The sequence below is a fragment of the Sorex araneus genome, chromosome 5, assembly GCF_027595985.1.
Source record: "Sorex araneus isolate mSorAra2 chromosome 5, mSorAra2.pri, whole genome shotgun sequence".
Taxonomy (NCBI): Eukaryota; Metazoa; Chordata; class Mammalia; order Eulipotyphla; family Soricidae; genus Sorex; species Sorex araneus.
Window position 1 is genome coordinate 109,265,624 of NC_073306.1, and position 18,736 is coordinate 109,284,359.

General features: G+C 42.2%; 1 protein-coding gene across 1 annotated transcript; it reads left to right on the forward strand.

The window, feature by feature from the left end:
* Positions 1–273: 273 nt before the first annotated feature.
* On the forward strand, positions 274–18,735 carry VPS26A (VPS26 retromer complex component A; the record flags this gene model as incomplete). The annotated part of the gene is made up of 6 exons (XM_055139930.1): positions 274–422; positions 8,372–8,521; positions 14,343–14,418; positions 15,669–15,825; positions 16,921–17,085; positions 18,699–18,735. Coding segments are annotated over exons 1-6 (588 nt in total), but the record flags the coding sequence as incomplete, so codon positions are not given.
* Position 18,736: the final 1 nt, after the last annotated feature.

Genomic DNA, 18,736 nt, shown 5'->3' on the forward strand with positions numbered 1-18,736 from the left:
CTCAGCAACTGCCCGGGAAAGTGTCCCTAACCCGTACACCTCTCCCAGGCTCGCGCATTTCTACCGGAGTAAGAGGAAACGGGCGTGGCCGAGCCTCGGCGCACCGCCCGTCACGTGACCCAGGGAGCCCGGGAGAGCCCTAGACCCCGCCCCCCGCGGCGCCCTGTGGCCCCGCCCCCTGCGCAGGAGGAGGCTGGCGGAGGGCGAGGCTCCGCCTCCAAACGGCCTTCTCCCCCCGGGGGGCGGGGCGAGCGGCGGCGGGGAGGAAGGGAGGCGGGTCACGTGCGGCCGGCCGCCCGGGGTCACGTGACGGGGCGCCGGGGCGGAGGGAGTCGCGGCCGGGAGTTCTGCTGAGGGAAGCCGAGTGAAGTGGGGGGGACGCGGCGGCGACGGCGGCGGCGGCGGCGGCGGCGCTGACCATGGTGAGTGCGCGGCGTCCGCGCGCTCGCTGCCCGCCCTCGGCCCGGGACGCGCGGCGGGGCGGACAACGGCGCTGGCGGGCGCGGCGGAGGCGGAGGCTGCGGGCGGCCGCGCGGGGAGCCGGGTAGGCCCGCGGGGCCGCGGCGCCGCCTCCGCCAGGTCTCCACGGGTCTCCTCAGGGCTGGTCGGGTCTCGCCCGCGAGGCCCTGGCACCGGCGGCGGCGGCGCGCTCGCGGCCCCTCGCGCCTCTGCTCGGGTCAGCCGCGCGTGCCCGCGGCGGGTCACGAGCTCCTGGTTCGCGCTTGCTGCCGGCGTGGGGCTCCTGTCCCCCGATCTGGGGCGGCGGCGGGCCGCGGTCTCCCGACCCCACCTCGGGGCGGACGTGGACACTTGTGGCGTGGACAGGAGGGACGAGGCGCACCTCGGGGGGACCCTGAGCTCGCGTTTCCCTCCCCAAACGCCGTGCTCGCGGCCACTCGGCGGGTCGGGCTGCGGACGCGCCCGGGAAGGCGAACGCCCGCCCGGGGTCCCGCCCCGGGTCCCCCCGGGGTCTCCCCGGGGTCCCACGCCCGGCCCGTTTCGGTTCGTGCTCGTCGACCCGTGGAGGGCGGGCGTGGAGCCGCCGCCGTCGCCCCTGACGCCGCTTTCCCCGAACTCCTCCGGCGCGGGGAGAGGAGCCTTTGGCCAGGAGACCCGGCTGCATTTATTTTTTGAAACTTGGAATAAGTAAAACTTAAAGTCAGAAATCACGCTCTTTTCTTTTTTAAGTCAGAGCAGGCTCGTTCATCCTTAAACTTGGAGTTTTCTTTTTTTCCCTCTGATTTCATGAAACTCTTCGTTGTGCCTAGAGGCAGAGTGAAACTGGCTCTTCCTGTCGTTTACAAACCAGAGGGAGGCAAACATTTTTGTAATTGGTTTAATGTGGAAATTACGGCTGTTGTAAATTCTAAGAAGGAAGTATTGGGGGACTTGCCGAGTTGGGAATTGGAGAAGGCTTCTTGAAATACAATTTTTTTTTGCTTTTTGGGTCACACCTGGCGATGCACAGGGGTTACTCCTGGCTCTGCACTCAGAAATTACTCCTGGCGGTGCTCAGGGGACCATATGGGATGCTGGGATTTGAACCCGGGTCGGCCGCGTGCAAGGCAAACGCCCTACCCGCTGTGCTATCACTCCAGCCCCCTTGAAATATAATTTGCAAAAAAAAAAAAAAAACAAACAAACTTTTAAGTTCCCTCCATTTTTTAAAAACTTATATTGCCGCCATACTTCAATTATTAAAATTTTGAATAATAATTCAAGAGTATTTTACTTTTGTCTGCGGATTACTCATCATGCATAAACTAACTTGGGAAGCTTTGTACCAATGAAATGGGCACCAGTGTAAGAGATGAATGAAAATTTGCTGTTTCATATGGGCAAACAATAAAATTTGAGCGCCTCCTTTGCACTTTTCCTAAGTTGCATTTCTCTTCGTCCACTGTACATTGAGAAATTTCTCCAGTGAGTGCTAAGAAGTTTGTCTATCTATATATCCACATGTTACTTTTCTAGATGGTTATTAGTGCTCAGTTTGGAGTTTACAGATGATATGAAATATCTTAACCTACGGTCACTGACCTAGCTCTAGGCCACCATTGGAAAACTAGTTTTATTGGTCATGACCTATATAGTCTAGTCCTTTAAAGACTAGCAAAGAGTTTAACCTTAGGGGCTAGGGAGATAGTATATCTGGCAGAGCACTTGCAAAATAAGCTAGGGCTGGAGTGATAGCACAGCAGGTAGGGAATTTGCCTTGCACGTGGCTGACCCGGATTCGATTCCTCCCTCCCTCTCGGAGAGCCCAGCAAGCTACCAAGAGTATCCCGCCTGCTCGGCAGAGCCTGGCAAGCTACCCATGTATGCCAAAAACAGTATGCCAAAAACAGTAACAAGTCTCACAATGGAGACGTTACTGATGCCCGCTCGAGCAAATCTGATGAGCAACGGGTATGACAATGATACAGTGATACCTTATATCTTGTCTCGGATTGCCCCTGAAAAATACCGCATACTAAATGCTCAAAGATACTTTTCTTTTTCTCCCAGAAAAACTAGTAGTTGTCTTATGTTTAATACATCTCAAACTGCCTCCTGTTATTTCAGGAAATATTTACATAGATGTATCCTAACTCCCTTTTCAGTTTTGTTGTTGTTTTGGGGCCGCACCATACTTGATCGTAGCTCTGCATTCAGGGGTCATTCATGGCAGACTCCGGGGACCATATGGGATGCCCTGGATAGAACCCCAGTCTTCCGGTATAAGGCAAGCACCTTATACTCTATACTGTCAGTTTTATAAAAATAAAACCCCCCTTGAGTTTTTATTCCTTTTCTTCCTCTTTATCTTCCATACCATCTTAAGTCTGTATTTTATTTCTCCTTTATATCAGAAGTATCCTAATGTGATTGTTAATAACAAAACCGAAATAACGTTTTGCTTAAAATGACAGAAAATGCACATCTTGGGGTCAGGGAGAGAGCACAGTGAATAAAGCACTTAACCTTGTGCAGTGGCTGACCTGGGTTCAAACCCGGACACAAATTCAATTACACAAACATCACATATGGTCCCTCTAGCACAAAGCACCAGTGGGAGTATTCCCTGAGGGAAGAGCCAGGAGTAAGCAAGCCCAGAGCACAGCCAGGTCTGGCCCCTAAACAAGCAAAAACCAGAAAATCTGTGTCTTGAAATAAAAACTTAAAAAGCCATGCCTTTGAGTGGACAATATTTTTTAAACTTTCAGAAGGTAAACAAGACAGTTTTTTTCATTCCCATATATTTTTTTTTTTCTGTTGTCTATTTGTTATGTGTAAGGCAGCCACAGTTTTCTGTTGGTGTTAGTAACACTACGTTGATTTTTGATGTGTCTTAGTATAAATTGGTTTTAAGCAAGTGATTACTTCTCATGGTGTGGTTAGCCTAGTCTTGTTAAAGCACTTTCCTTTATTACTCAATCCATTATTGTTATGCATGTTCTATACTAGATATTTTATAGCTAATGCCTTGGCACACAGTAAGCAGTTTATGTATGTGTTTACTTGTGTATGTCTGGGGGAGGTGGGTTTAGTGCCACACATGCCTGTACTCAGGGGCTACTGCCTCTGATCTGGGATCACTCCTGGTGGTGCTTTGCGGACTATATTTGATGCAGGGGATGGAGGGTGAGTTGCATGCAAGACAGGTTCCTTAACCCCAGTACTATTTCTAGGGCCACTGTTTTTATTAATTTTTTAATTATTTTAGAAAAAAAACTCTTGGCTTTTCAATCCCAAGTTCATGTATTAATATATATAGGAGGGTGTTGGGGGGGCAGGGATAGATAACAGTGTTTCCTTTTATCTGTTATTAAAAATAATTTTTAGGGGCTGGAGCAATAGCACAGCGGGTAGGGCGTTTGCCTTGCACGCAGCTGACCTGGGTTCGATTCCCAGCATCCCATATGGTCCCCTGAGCACCGCCAGGAGTGATTCCTGAGTGCAGAGCCAGGAGTAACCCCTGTGCATAGCCAGGTGTGACCCAAAAAGAAAAAAAAATAATTTTTATAGTTTGCAATCCCAGTTTTCCTGGAAGTAGCTCAGAAAAATATTAAGTAGAAATGAGAAAATAAATTTTTTTTGGTTTCTGTTTTGTGATTCAAATGAGGCTGTCATCTCCCTGGCTTTCATGAAGGCTTCTCCCATAAAAGAGCCCCCTCTTTGCTGTCTCAGTGCATTGCACATAGTAATAAACATCAGCTCATGAGGGGCTGGAGTGATAGCACAGCGGGTAGGGCGTTTGCCTTACACGTGGCCAACCGGGGTTCGATTCCCAGCATCCCATATGGTCCTCTGAGCACTGCCAGGAGTAATTCCTGAGTGCAGAGTCAGGAGTAACCCCTGTGCATTGCCAGGTGTGACCCAAAAATCGAAAAAAAAAAAATCAGCTCATGAATCTTTTTGTTTCTTTTTTTTTTTGTTGGTAGTGCTTGGGGTTACTCCTTGCTTTACACTTAGAAGTCACTCGAGGTGAGCTTAGGGTACCTACCACATGGAGTATCAGGGATAGGCTAGTACCCTACCCACTGTACTATCTCTCTGGCCCCCAGCTCCTGAATTTTGAGTTGCTTTACATTTTCATATCTGTAGCCCTTTGGAGAAAATTTACCATTTGAACAAGTTTTAAGTTTATAATTTGGGATATAAGAGCTCATTAGGAAGGGACTGCATGTGTGACCTATCTGATGTTTTTCAATTTATTTCAGAATAGTTTTCTGACTAATGTTAAGTTTGTTATTCTAAGGTTACCTGGAAAACTGGAAATGTCAGAAAGAAAAGACTGCTTTTTGTATCTTTGGAGTATACTACTTTGACAGTTCTGTCAAGTAATTCCTCTAATTGGCTTTGTTGAATGAATAAAAAGTAAGCTCAGAATTTAGGAAAACACCTCTGGTTTCCTGAGGGTGTGTACGTACACACACACACACACACACACACACACACACACACACACAGCTCTAACATCTCTTTTGGTCTTTTCAGACACACACACAGCGCTAGAATCTCTCCTGGTCTTTCAGACACACACACACACACACACACACACACACACGCACGCACGCACGCACGCACGCGCGCGCGCACACACACACACACACACACACGCGCGCGCGCGCGCGTGCCTCCCCCCCTGCTAAAATCTCTCCTGGTCTTTCAGACACACACACACACACAGTGCTAAAATCTCTCCTGGTCTTTCAGACACAGACACACACACACCCTCACACCCTCTCCCCCTAAAATCTCTCTTGGTCTTTCAGTCACTCAGTCACCTCAGTAGTCGTAAGAGGATTTTTATTTCCTGTTATTCTGCCTTCTGAGGGTAGACCAGACTTCATAAGTAAGTTCTTAGCTCTGCACCGGTACTTCATCTTTTCCCACTTGCCATCCCTTTCCGAGACATACAACATGGATGAGCACTTGAGGCCGGAGTGACATACATTGGGTAGGGCATTTGCCTTACATGCAGCCGACCCAAGTTCAATCTCCGACATCCCATATGGTCCCCCAGCACTGCCAGGAGTGATTCTTGAGTGCAGAGCCAGGAGTAGTCCCTGAGCATCGCCTTGTGTGACCCCAAAAGCCAAAAAAAAAAGAAAAACCCCAAAACAAAAACAAAAAAATACAGATGAGCACTGCCAGAAACTCCTTGAATTCATTACACAGTTGATTTAGAATCTGTGGTAGTCATGTGTTCAGAAACCTTTCTTGCCAAATTTCTCAAGACCACTCCCCCACCCCCCAGCGTTTTCAGTTAAGTAACCCCATATAGGGTCACCACCCACAGTTTGAAGAAGCTAGCTAGGTTCTAGACCACTTATTGCACCAATACTAGTTTTCTACTGGAGGGCTCATCTTATCAGACATTTGAGATATTAACTCATTTGTATGTCTGTTATTTCCTGATATATTTTTATTATTAGGAAAATATGAGATTTAATGCAAATAAATGTTTAAGAGGTATTTGAAAACCTCTGCTAATTGCTGCATGCTGCCCTTAGCCACTGACTTTTCAGTGGTGAACAAAGGATTAGGTGTTTTCAGGGAGTTGACAGTTCTTCTGGGAAGTCATGCAAGTGAGCACTAAAATTACAATAAAAATGAAGTAAAACTCTGCTTAGTATTGTGGGACCTAATTTAGTGAATTTAGAGAAGTTCAGTTTTGATTAGGAAGTTGGAAAACAACTCTTTATGGAGATGAATCAAACTGAGATGCAAAGATTAAAGTCTGGGACATGAAATTTCATGAACTTAAGTGATTTGAGCTGGCATGGCTGGAGAGATGGCTGGAGTCAGATGTATATGGTCTATATTAGGGAATTTTGTGTGTATGTGTGTGTGTGTGTAAAATAACATTTAAGTGAAATAAACATTAGCTATAGGAAAGCCTATAAATATACAGCTTAACTTTCTGTAAGTTGGTTACACCTGTAAATAAGTATATAGCTTAACTTTGTTTTGTTTTGGGTCATACCCTTTGGTGAACAGGACTTACTCCTGGCTCTGTGGACACAGGGGGCCATATGGGGTGCCAGAAATCAAACTCAGGTTGACTGTGTGCAAGGCAAGTGCCCTGCCCGCTATACTATCATTCTGTCCCCAGTTTAACTTTCTATAATGTGATTATATCAAACACAGAGTTAAGCATTAGCATCCATAAACAGTAGCACCCAGAGCATCCTTTGTGCTTTCTTCCACCATTTCCCTGACTTATGATTACCATATTAACACTATATAATATTGTTGTTTTAGGGCCACACCCAGTGATGGCCACTCCCAGCACCCGGGTGTTACTACTGGCTCTGCACTCAGAAATTACTCCTGGTGATGCTTGGGTTCAGCCACATGCAAGGCCTACCCTATGTATTATTACTGTACTGCCCCACCTGCTGTACTGTCGCTCCAGTCCTTATTTTTAATAAATGAAATTATACGGTATATATGCCCTTTTTCACTTAACATTATATATGCAAGATTCACCCTTGTAGATAGTTGTGCCTTATTCCATTGTCCATTGTATAATGTAGAACTGTAGCACTGTCATGTCGTTGTTCATCGATTTGCTCGATGGGGCACCAGTAACGTCTCCATTTAGAGACTTGTTATTGTTTTTGGCGTATTGAATACGCCACGGGTAGCTTGCCAGGCTGTGCCATGCGAGCGGGATACTCTCGGTAGCTTGCTGGGCTCTTCGAGAGGGATGGAGGAATTGAATCTGGGTCGGCCGCATGCAAGGCAAACGCCCTACCCACTGTGCTATCGTTTCAGCCCTGCCATTGTATAATATAGAGTAAAATTTAAGTTTCTCTTCTTGGATATTTGGGTTTGATTTTTTTGTTTTTGGCCCACACTCAGCTATGCACAAACCTTACTCTTGGGACTGTGCTTACAAATCATTCCTGGCACGGGGACCACATGGGATACTTGTGGTTGAACCCAGGTTGGCCACATGCAGTTGGACAAAGTAGATTTCTAGGAAATGATTGAAATGGTATGTTTAAATTTGTATAGTTTTTTGTTTGTTTTTTGGTGGGGTGGGATAGGAGAGCTTTCCCCTTCCCTCTATTGTTGCTGTAACTGCAGTGACTTGGATCACTCACATACTTGGTTATAGTACTCACTAGGGTCACACATTCTGGCATTGGAGCTTATATTTAATTAAGGTGCTCTTCAGAGGTGTCAAGTACTTTTGTTGTGGTGCTCATACATATCTAGCTGAGGGGCCTTGCCTCTGCTAGGGCACCAGGAATCCCACATAGCAAATGCACCTTGGCCACAGCCAGCACTTGTGCTGGCACCAGGGATCAAACTTGTGGACTCAGACCTGAAAGCCAGGTGATTTTTGCCTCCTCAGCGACCCCCCCCCCCATTTTTTTTAAATCGTGAAATGTACAACCTGAATTTATTCTCTTTAAAAAATGTTTAAAAAGTATTTTCTCCCTTTTATTGTTGCTGCTGCAGTGTTTGGAACTCATGCACTTCATTACTGAGCTCACACACTTTTAATGTTCTTCTTTCAGGGCTGGGACCTGCACCAACAGCATTTTGGTGTTCTCACTAGATAATGAAGGGCAGTGGTGATGCCTTTCATCATCTTCAGTGATGAAGGGGAAAAACTTGTGGTTTTGAACATATAAGGCAGGTGCTGCACCACTGAACCACCATGTACTTCGGCTTAAATTTTTTTGTGGCCAATACAGTATTAGCTATATGTAGCTATAGTAAAACTATATACATGTTTTACTAAATTGGGGTTTGATAAGAGAATTTGTTGTAACTTCTTAGAACTTATAGATTTGCAGGCTGTTTAAAAAATAAATTTTAGGAAATGTAGTAACCATTGAAACACGATTGTGATCATTTTCCTTTTTAGAGTTTTCTTGGAGGTTTCTTTGGTCCCATTTGTGAGATTGATGTTGTCCTTAATGATGGGGAGACCAGGAAAATGGCAGAAATGAAAACCGAAGATGGAAAAGTGGAAAAACACTATCTTTTTTATGATGGGGAATCTGTTTCAGGAAAGGTAAGTGTTTTTGTTTATGGTGGGGTTGTGGAGAATTATCTAGTTGTCAGATATTATAATTGGTCATCAAAATGATCTATGCTGCTTCCATATTTAAATGATCTTATGAAATTGAACTTTTTTTTTAAATTTCAGCTAAAATTCTTGATTTATTAGAGTATAATAGTGTTAATCTACAAAGGGTTTTGAGAGCAGGGTACAAAATTGCATGTAAAGCTTTATGAATTTGTGACTGTGCATGTGCTTAGTTTCAGTCTCCGGCAGCACTGTGAACCATTCAAAATTTCTTTTTTAACTATGAGAGTACTTCTCAAGTATAACTTTTGAAAGTTTCTTTTTATGTTTTAAATGGCTGTATTGGAGGGGCTAAGGGATAAAACAAGTTAGCAAGCAAGTTTTATTTATTGCGGGAGGTAGGGGTGTTGGGACACACCTGGTGGTGCTCAGAGACTATTCCTGATGCTCTGAGCTCAGGTCACACCTGATAAAACTTGGGGAAACATATAAAGTGCCAGGGATCAAACCACTGTTGGCTGCATACAAGGCAAGTGCCTTCACTCCTACTATATCTCTGGACCCAGATGGGTTTATTTATACTCTCTTTGCATTAATTTGTATGTATGTAGTATATTAATCATGCCCTTTCCCTATTGAATATTTAGCTTGTTTTTCAGATGGCCTGTAGTATTAACATTGTAATTTTATCAACATATACAATTTTCTCCAAATTTCTGTAGGGTAGATAACACTGTTTCTTAGAGTTTTTGGAAGTCAGTTTTTGGACCAAAAGATAAAAACCTTTGAAGCATATTAATACATATTAGTCTGGAAATTTTGTGTTTATGTAGCATTCAATATTATGACTATAGGATTTATTTTTCTTTTTGGGTGACACCAGTGATGCTCAGGGGTTCCTCCTGGCTCTGCACTCAGGAATTTACTCCTGGGAGCTGGAGTGATAGTATAGTGGGTAGGGAGTTTGCCTTGCACACAGCTGAACCGGGTTTGACCCCTGGCATCCCAGGTGATCTTCTGACATGGCCAGGAGTAATTCTTAGTGCAGAGCCAGGAGTAGCCCCTTAGCATCGCCAGGTTTGACCCAAAAAGACCAAAAAAAAAAAGGAATAACTCCTGGCATTGCTCTGGGGACCATAAGGGATGCCAGGGATTGAACTCTGATCCCTTATGATTATTTATTTTTTCTTTTTTGCTTTTTTTTTTGGGGGGGCGTCACACCTGGCGATGCACAGGGGTTACTCCTGGCTGTACACTCAGGAATTACTCATGTACTCCTGGCAGTGCTCAGGGGACCATATGGGATGCTGGGAATCGAACCCGGGTCGGCCGCGTGCAAGGCAAACGCCCTACCCGCTGTGCTATTGCTCCAGCCCCCTCTTATGATTATGTTTTAATCTTTGCTATTTTGTTTAGCATAAAGGATGTTACCTTTTGGGGTTGGTGTTAGAATATATATACTTGATAGTGCTCAGGGGCTATTCCTGGTGTCAAGAATGACTCTGATGGCGTTGAAGCATGCAAGGCAATAACGTTATCCCCTCCTATACTGCCTAGCCACAGGATGTTAATTCTTAAAATTAACTTTTTATTGTTTTTACTAGATAAATTTATTAGCCATTTTACTGTGATAAGTTAAATTTAGGTTTATCAGTTATTTTACTGTGTTGTCTACTGTTGTCCTTTGCTAGAATAATGTCTTTTCTGGTCCTTCTCTTGCTATCTTGGCATGTTGTATAAGAAATGCTTTTTTGATTTTCAGCTGTCCTGGTACTTTTCCTTTACAAGATGGAAAGCGGGAACTAGTGATATAATTATAGAGTGGGTAAGGTGCTTGCCTTGCACAAGGCCAACCTGGGTTCATTCCCTGGAACCCCATAGAGTCCCCCAAGTACTGCCAGGATTGATCCTGACCACAGAACCACAAGTAAAACCTGAGCTCCACCAGCTGTAGTCCCCAAGCAGAACAAAACCAAAAACAATGGGAGAATAGACCTAAAAGAGGAGACAATAAACAAAAAGCTAAACATGTCAAATGAAAGAAGAGTAAAGAAAGGAGTGATTGGTCTTTGGAAGATTTGCTAATATGGTGGTGGTGTGGGGAAAGATTGAATTTGCTGATATCTTAGTTATTCATAGATCTGAGAAGAAAGTAAATATCTCTTTGCTAGGTTATCAGCTTTTTCAGATCAGAGTTGTCAGAGTTGTTTTATACGTTCATAAAATATATTCTAATGGTAGATATATAATAGACCCTTACTAAATAATTATTTGATTTCTTTTCTGTTCTTTTGTTATGTTTTGGGGGCCACAACTGTCGGTGCTCAGGGCTTACTCCTGGCTCTGTACTCAGGGATCACTCCTAGCAGGGCTTAGGGGATCACATTGGATATTGGGCATTGAACCTGGGTCTGCCACATGCAAAGCAAGTGCCCTGACTGCTATACTACTGACTCTCAAGCTCATTTTCTCTAATTTTTAATGGAGTGGTTTCTTCTTGTTGAGATTTGAGGTTTTTTGTATATTCTAAAGAACAGTCCCTTATCAGATGTGGTTTTTTTTAAGGTACCATGGTTTACAAACTTATTCATAGTTGAGTTTTATGCGTGCAGTGTTCCAGCATCAACCCCACTGCCAGTGTCAACTTGCCCCCCATGTGCGTGCACACGCATGCACACGCATGCACACTTACACACACATACAAACACATACATGCATACACACACACTCACACATGCTTGCCTCCTTGACAGGCACATTCTAAAGTTTGAATCTCCTGCTTTCTGTGTTTCCTCTTTCCTGATATCTTGTCTCTTTGTCCTTTTCCTTTCTTTATTCTATTGGATGTGTTTGTTGCAAATAGTTTCCTCCTTTTTAGTTTCAAGTGTGTTGCTTGGGGGCTACTCCCAGCAATGCTTAGAGGACCATGTGGTACTGTGGAGTGGAACCTGGTTCTCCTGCTGCAAATCATGTGCCTATTGAGCTATTTCTCTGGTTCTTCTGAAGTTTTCAAAGTTAAAATTAATGGCTGCCTGTGAGATTTGGGGCTGGGTGAGTGTGGACTCTCCAGCAATTCTGAGAACCATCAGGTTGCACTTGATGATGCCATGTGGTGGTGAGGAGAAAACCTGGCCCTGTTCACGCCACACACATGTTCCTTCTCTCTCTCTCTCTCTTTCTCTTTCTCTCTATCTCCCTCCCTCCCTCTCTCTCTTTCTGTCTCTCTCTCTCTCTCTCTCTCTCTCTCTCTCTCTCTCTCTCTCTCTCTCCCCCCGTCCCTCCCTCCCTCCCTCTCTTCCTCCCCCCTGAGTGGTGCTCAGGGCTTGCTCCTACCTAGTTCTGCACTCAGTAATCACTCCTGGTAGACTCTTGGTACCACATGGGGTACCAAGGATCAAACCTGAGTTGACCATATGCAAGACAAGAGCCTTACCCACTGTACTGTTGCTCTAGCCCCTCAGAAAAAAAATATTTATTTTTAAATTTTTTTGCTTTTTGGGTCATACCCGGCGATGCACAGGGCTTACTCCTGGCTCTGCACTCAGGAATTACCCCTGGCGGTGCTCAGGGGACCATATGGGATGCTGGGAATTGAACCCGGGTCGGCCGCGTGCAAGGCAAACGCCCTACCCGCTGTGCTATTGCTCCAGCCCTGAAAAAAAATTTTTTTTAAGAACTGTAAATTTGGGGCTGGAGCGATAGTATAATAGGTAGGGTGTTTGCCTGCATGCAGCCGACCCAGGTATCCCATATGATCCTCGGCATCCCATATGATCCCCGGAGCACCACCAGGAGTAATGCCTGAGTATCACTGGGTGTGACCCAAAAGATTCTGCTTGGGGTAAAACTCTTGCCTTGTCTTGCACACAGCTGACCTGGGTTCAGTTTCTGGCACCACATATGGTCCCCTGAGCACTACCAGAAGTGATCCTTGAGCACAGAGCAAAGAGTAATTTCTGGGCACTGCCAGGTGTGGCTCCCCCCCTTCCCCCTCCACACATACAAAGAACTAAAAATTTAAACTAACATACAGACTGATGTCTCTGGTGGTGGAAACCCTGAGAAAAACCTCACCTTCACTCTCATGATTCAGAGGCATTCTAAAAATGGATACCAAATAGACATTTTTAAAAGTATATTTTTTAAGTTATGCTTTATTTGTATAAAAAATAACTCTTGACTCCTGCCTGGCTTATGAAACAGCTGCAGGTTGTTTTGTGTGATTCCAATGTAAAATTTACCATCTAATTTTATTTTATTTTATTTATTTATTTAAAATTTTCATAGGACATATTTTATTAGTAGTAAATTTTTTTAAATTTATTTTTTTTTAATTAGTCACAGTGAGGGTAAAGTTACGATTCACACGTTTTCGTGCTTGTTTTTTCCTCGTGCAATGTTTAAGAGCCCGTCCCTCCACCAATGTCTACCATCTAATTTTAATAGTATTATTTGCCTACTATAGAAAAAGGAAAACAAAAACTTGAAAACTGCAGAGGAGTAAACAGAATGACCCCAAATCATACATTCCTAGAATTAACTGCTGTTAAAGAGGTGTTTTCCCTCTGGGGATGGGGACATGACTCAGAGGGCTTGAGTGCATTCTTTGCATCTGAGATGCCACAGTTTGAGCTCCAGAACTACACGGTCCTCCAAATACCTCCAGGATTGTGATTCCCTTCCCCTCCGCCAAGCAACTAGCCAGGAGTAGTCCTTGAATACCACTGGTTATGACTTAAAACAACAAAAAAGGAATTTTCTTGTCTTAAAAATAGTTTTAAAAATATAGTTGATATTGTATTTGTATATAAATTTGATCATGCTTCTGTCATGTAACATCATTCACATATTTCCACATCATTAAAAATTCTTTGACACTTATTTTTAAACTTTAATATTTCATCTTATGATGTACCACTATTTATTTACTTTTTTTAAGATTAATTTTGAAAACAAGTAACAAACTCATCCTAGATAATGGATGTGGAAGAAGAATGAATATATAGTTGCAAATATAAGTTAATAGATTTTTTTTAATCAGTTCTTGATTTCTGTTATCTTTTGAGAAACATTGTTTGGAAGAAAAGCTCTTAGTACATCATCAGTTATTTTTATAGTAAAAAATAAACCTGGAAATGTGTTTTTAATTTTAGCTAATCCTTAAAAATTTTAGATTCTTATTTTATGTGCGTTTCATATTTTGTTAAATAAAACTTATAAAATAAATTTAATCAGATTAGAGCTAAGGAATTTTGAGTTTAGGATTTTTATTGAAAAATATAATTAAAAAGATAAATCGTATTCAAAATGTAAATCTTTAGATATTCTCCTTTTAGGAGACTAGCAGTATGCCTCAGAACAATACACGCTGATTTTAAGGTTAGGAATTAAAATAAATTTTTGGTTGCAAAAAACTGGAAGTGATCTTTTAGGTTGTTTCTTGAAATTAATGATTACCTTACATTAACTGTAAAATTATTTAAATATTTGACTAGAAAACACACTCAACTAGTTGACCCCCTTCCCTTTTTTGATTCAGTCATTATATTTCTCCAGCTATATAAAAGGATTCCTTCTCAAAAAGTCAGTGTTTTAAGTATATATATGAGTCATAGGGTCATTAGTGATTGTCTTTGAATGAGTTATACTCTCTATGGTGCTATAAGATTATCTATCATCTAGGTATGTGGTTGTATCTTAAACTTTCGTGTCTCAAAAATGAATACTTAATACATTCGTTTGGAAGGAATCTAGTAGACCCACTCAAAGAATTGTTAACATCTCTTACAATTTCATGTTTTGGCAGGTAAACCTAGCCTTTAAGCAACCTGGAAAGAGGCTAGAGCACCAAGGAATTAGAATTGAATTTGTAGGTCAAATTGGTGAGTTTCAAAATAGTCTTACTTTTCTTCCTTCATAACTGAGTTTGAAGAGCTTTGGATTTGACAAATAATTGAATCAGAACTTAGCTTTGTGACAAGAAAAGATCTGTATAAAAAGATTTTACAAACAGTAAATCATGTTTCTTTTAGTTATATTTTATTAACCTGCCTTTGTTACTAAACCTAATGACTAAAAATGAGAGGTGTTTATATAAGCTACCAGCTTTGAAATTTACTTTTCCACCTGCCTACATTTTCATCCTTCTTTACTTTCTCACAATGACCAGTATCACCTTCATCCTTTGCTTTCTACCGTTTGTCTTCCTGACCTAATGGGTGCCTATAACTAGCTTTGCTTATCAACAGAAAATCCCGTGTGAAAAGGAAAGGTAATTTCTTCTTGACTTAGGTTAGCTGTGTCATTTCTGTTTATGCATTTTAGACATGCTCTTGATTTTCTGCAAGAGTTTCTGTATAATTCTTTTGGTACTGCAGATTCAGAAAAGAGAATAGGTCTTTATCATATTGTCTGTGTAGCTAAGTTTTAATTCTGGCTTTCTACATTTTACTACACTACGTTTTTAAAGTATCAAAATTAAAACTATTGGACATTCATATATTGTAAATGAGATTATACTTGGGCAATTTATAGTGATCAACTGATGGTTGGTTTTAACCTCTTGTGTATTATATCTTTATAAGGGCTCTTGCCTAACTATAGTATATAACATGATGTCTTTGTGAGTGTGTCTTTGTGGAGATGTGCTGGGTGTATGTGTGGGTATGGTGCATGTGTGTGTGTAACGTGTGCCTTACATATTTGAGATATAGCAGTAGTACTTTCCACAGAACTGCATCTCTCACCCAGCAAAATGCTTTAGTAAGGTGATATACTTGTCTAATCAAACAAAACAAGCCAACACAATGTTTTCTGTTTTAAGGGGAGGAATTTTAAAGAATTGCTGGAATTGTATTTGTTGAGTTAGTGTCATATTGGGCAGACTACATACATTAAAGGAATAAAATTTTTTGCAGTAAAGCAGGTTTCATTGTACTTGTGTCACTTAAAAATTTTTGTGTATACCTATGAATCTTAACAGTGAGAAGAAAAATGACATTCAGATCATAACTATTATATTAAAGAAGAAACAACTAATTATTTTGGTAAAGTTAACTTTGGAGATAAATGTTTGGGTTTTAGTGAAATGGGTAAATAATTTTTGCTTTAAAATTCTTTTTTATTTTTTTAGAGCTTTTCAATGACAAGAGTAATACTCATGAATTTGTAAACCTAGTGAAAGAGCTAGCCTTACCAGGAGAACTGACTCAGAGCAGAAGTTATGATTTTGAATTTATGCAAGTTGAAAAACCATATGAATCCTACATCGGCGCTAATGTTCGTTTGAGGTATGTGATTCTTAGAAACCTAAAGAGTGTCAAAACCAGAAGGCATTGGCTACTGTGGAATCTCTAATTAACCACCTAATTCTAATTCTAACTTGTAAGACTTAAGGTTTTTTTTAAAAAACTGTCGAATATTTTGTCTGGCTAAATGCTGATCTGGGATAGTAAGAGATTTTTATCAGTGGTTTAGACAACCCCAGTGTGAAAAGTTCTAGTCAGAAGCTTCCCTGAATTGTTACTTAGGTACTTCGATTGTTTTATCAGTGGAATTACCTTCTTATCCATTTGTTTCTGGGTCGGCCCTGGGTCGGCCGCATGCAAGGGAGGTGCCCTACCCTCTATACTTTGTCCAGCCCTCAAACATAATTCTTAAATACTAAACTTTATACTTTTTTCCTGATTAGGGCGTTTATTTAAAATTTAGAACTCCAGGGTCAAAGAGGTAGTGCAGTGAGCTGAGGAGTAGCTCAGAGCACTGCTGGGTAGGACCCAAAAACAAACAAGTCACAACTCTGGAGGGCTGGAGAGATAGGAGAGAAGGTAAGGCTTGCATGCTGCTGACTTCAGTTTGCTCCCTCACCACTACCATATACAGAATACTGTCAGGTAAGATCCCTGAGCAGAATGAAGCCAGGAGTAATCCCTGAGCATAGCTGGGTGTGACCTCTAGACTGAACCAAACCAATAGGACCTTGTGCATCTCACTGTGGTTCAGTTTAAAAAACAACAACCCTTTGGGACCAGAGATGGAGCTATAACTCAGTGTTGAGTGTGTGCCTTAGATGGGTGATGCCCTGGTTTGATCCTTGGCACCACTAAACAAAACTAAAGGAACAACAACAAAACATATACAAACTCCTTTCTCCTCCCTTCTCCAACCCATGGTATCCCAGATAAGTAGATAAGAATTCCTTCATGAAGTGCCCACCACGAAGGACTGAGCTGACTTGCAGTTAAAGTTCATTTGTTTATTTACTGTTCTGAGGACTGTGTGGTACCTTAACCCTTGTTCAGTATTTCTTCCCCAAGTGTTTGCTTTTTTAAAACTCTGAAATTAATCATACAAGATTTAATTTGTCTTCTCTATTGACTTTGTAGGTATTTTCTTAAAGTGACAATAGTAAGGAGACTTACAGACTTGGTAAAAGAATATGATCTTATTGTTCATCAGCTTGCCACCTATCCTGATGTTAACAACTCTATTAAGATGGAAGTGGGCATTGAAGATTGTCTACACATAGAATTTGAATATAATAAATCAAAGTAAGTACCTTTCAGAGTACTTCATAAATCTAAGTAAGGATAAAATTGACATGAATGTCAACAGAACAGCAGAATGTCTGAGCTGAAGAAACTAGGAGATGGTCCCACTTTCATCTCAGTGCCAGGCATTTTTAATACTCATTTACTGTTACGTCTCTGATTGACTGTTTTTTGTAGAGGTTCTTATCATTTTAGGAGGCAGATTAGCCCTTAGTATATAGCAATTTTTCTTACTAGCCTGACATTACTTTTGCTTATTTAGCCCTTAAATGAAAATACATTTTGCTGATTACATAAGTTTACGATGATATAGCCGCACGGCAGAGCCTGCAAGCTACCCGTGGCGTATTCGATATGCCAAAAACAGTAACAAGTCTCACAATGGAGATGTTATTGGTGCCTGCTCGAGCAAATCGATGAACAACAGGATCACAGTGCCACGATGATGTAGAAAAGTCATAGAAAGTAAAAATAACCAGTTAATATCCTCTTGTATTTCTTCCCAAGGGGAAGAGAAGTGTGTGTGTATAGTTTGCTTTGGGGCCACACCCAGCAGTGCTCAGGGAACCATATGGGATACCAGGGTTCAAACTGAGGTGTGACCCAAAAACAAGTAGGAAAACCGTAATTCCTTAATAAAGAGTTTTCGCATATCTGGTGGTATTTTATTTCCCAAATTCACTCATATCTTGGTTTCCTCACATTTTTTTTTTTTTTTCAAATTAGTATCCAAACAAGATTTAAAAAATTTGGGGCATCAAAACACAGTACATTGGTAGCTTGACTCTTCACTTTGGGGTTGGGGTGTGCTCAGGGCTTACTCCTGATAGTGCTCAGGGGGACCATATGCAGTGCCAGAATTTGAATTGGGATTGGCTGTGTTCAAGGCAGCTGCCTTTAACCCCTTTGCTTTTTGACTCTTTTAGCTCTTAGTAGGGTTTTCTGCCTTGGGAGAAGAATTTTATTTTGGTGGGGGTGGTGGTACTCAAGTTGCTCCTGGCAAGGTGCTTTGGGGCCGCTGCAGTGGTGCTAAGGGTGCAATGCAGTAGAGACCGTTAACCCTGGTCTCCTGCATATCAAGCCCATTTAAAGGGCAACCCTCCACTATTTTCTCCTTCCTTCCTTCCTTCCTTCCTTCCTTCCTTCCTTCCTTCCTTCCTTCCTTCCTTCCTTCCTTCCTTCCTTCCTTCCTTCCTTCCTTCCTTCCTTCCTTCCTTCCCTCCCTCCCTCCTCCCTCCCTCCCTCCCTCCCTCCCTCCCTCCCTCCCTCCCTCCCTCCCTCCCTCCCTCCCACATTAGGGCATTGCTCAGGAATTACTCCTGGCTCTGCACTAAGGAATTATTTCTTTTGCTCTGGGGACCATAAGGGTTGCAGGGATTGAACCTGGGTCAGCCACATGCAAGCCAAATGCCTTACCCTCTGTGCTGTTGTTGCAGTCCCATATTTCTTTAAAGTTTATTTGTTGGATGAGTTCTTTGATTATCATCCTTACTCAACCAAAATCTCTTTGGCCCGAAACAGTATTCTTTGTTACACTAAAGCCTTTAGGACATATTTCACATTTTTGTTTGTTTAAACTTATTTTATAAATGAGGTATATGTTTCCCCCCAAGGTATCATTTAAAGGATGTGATCGTCGGAAAAATTTACT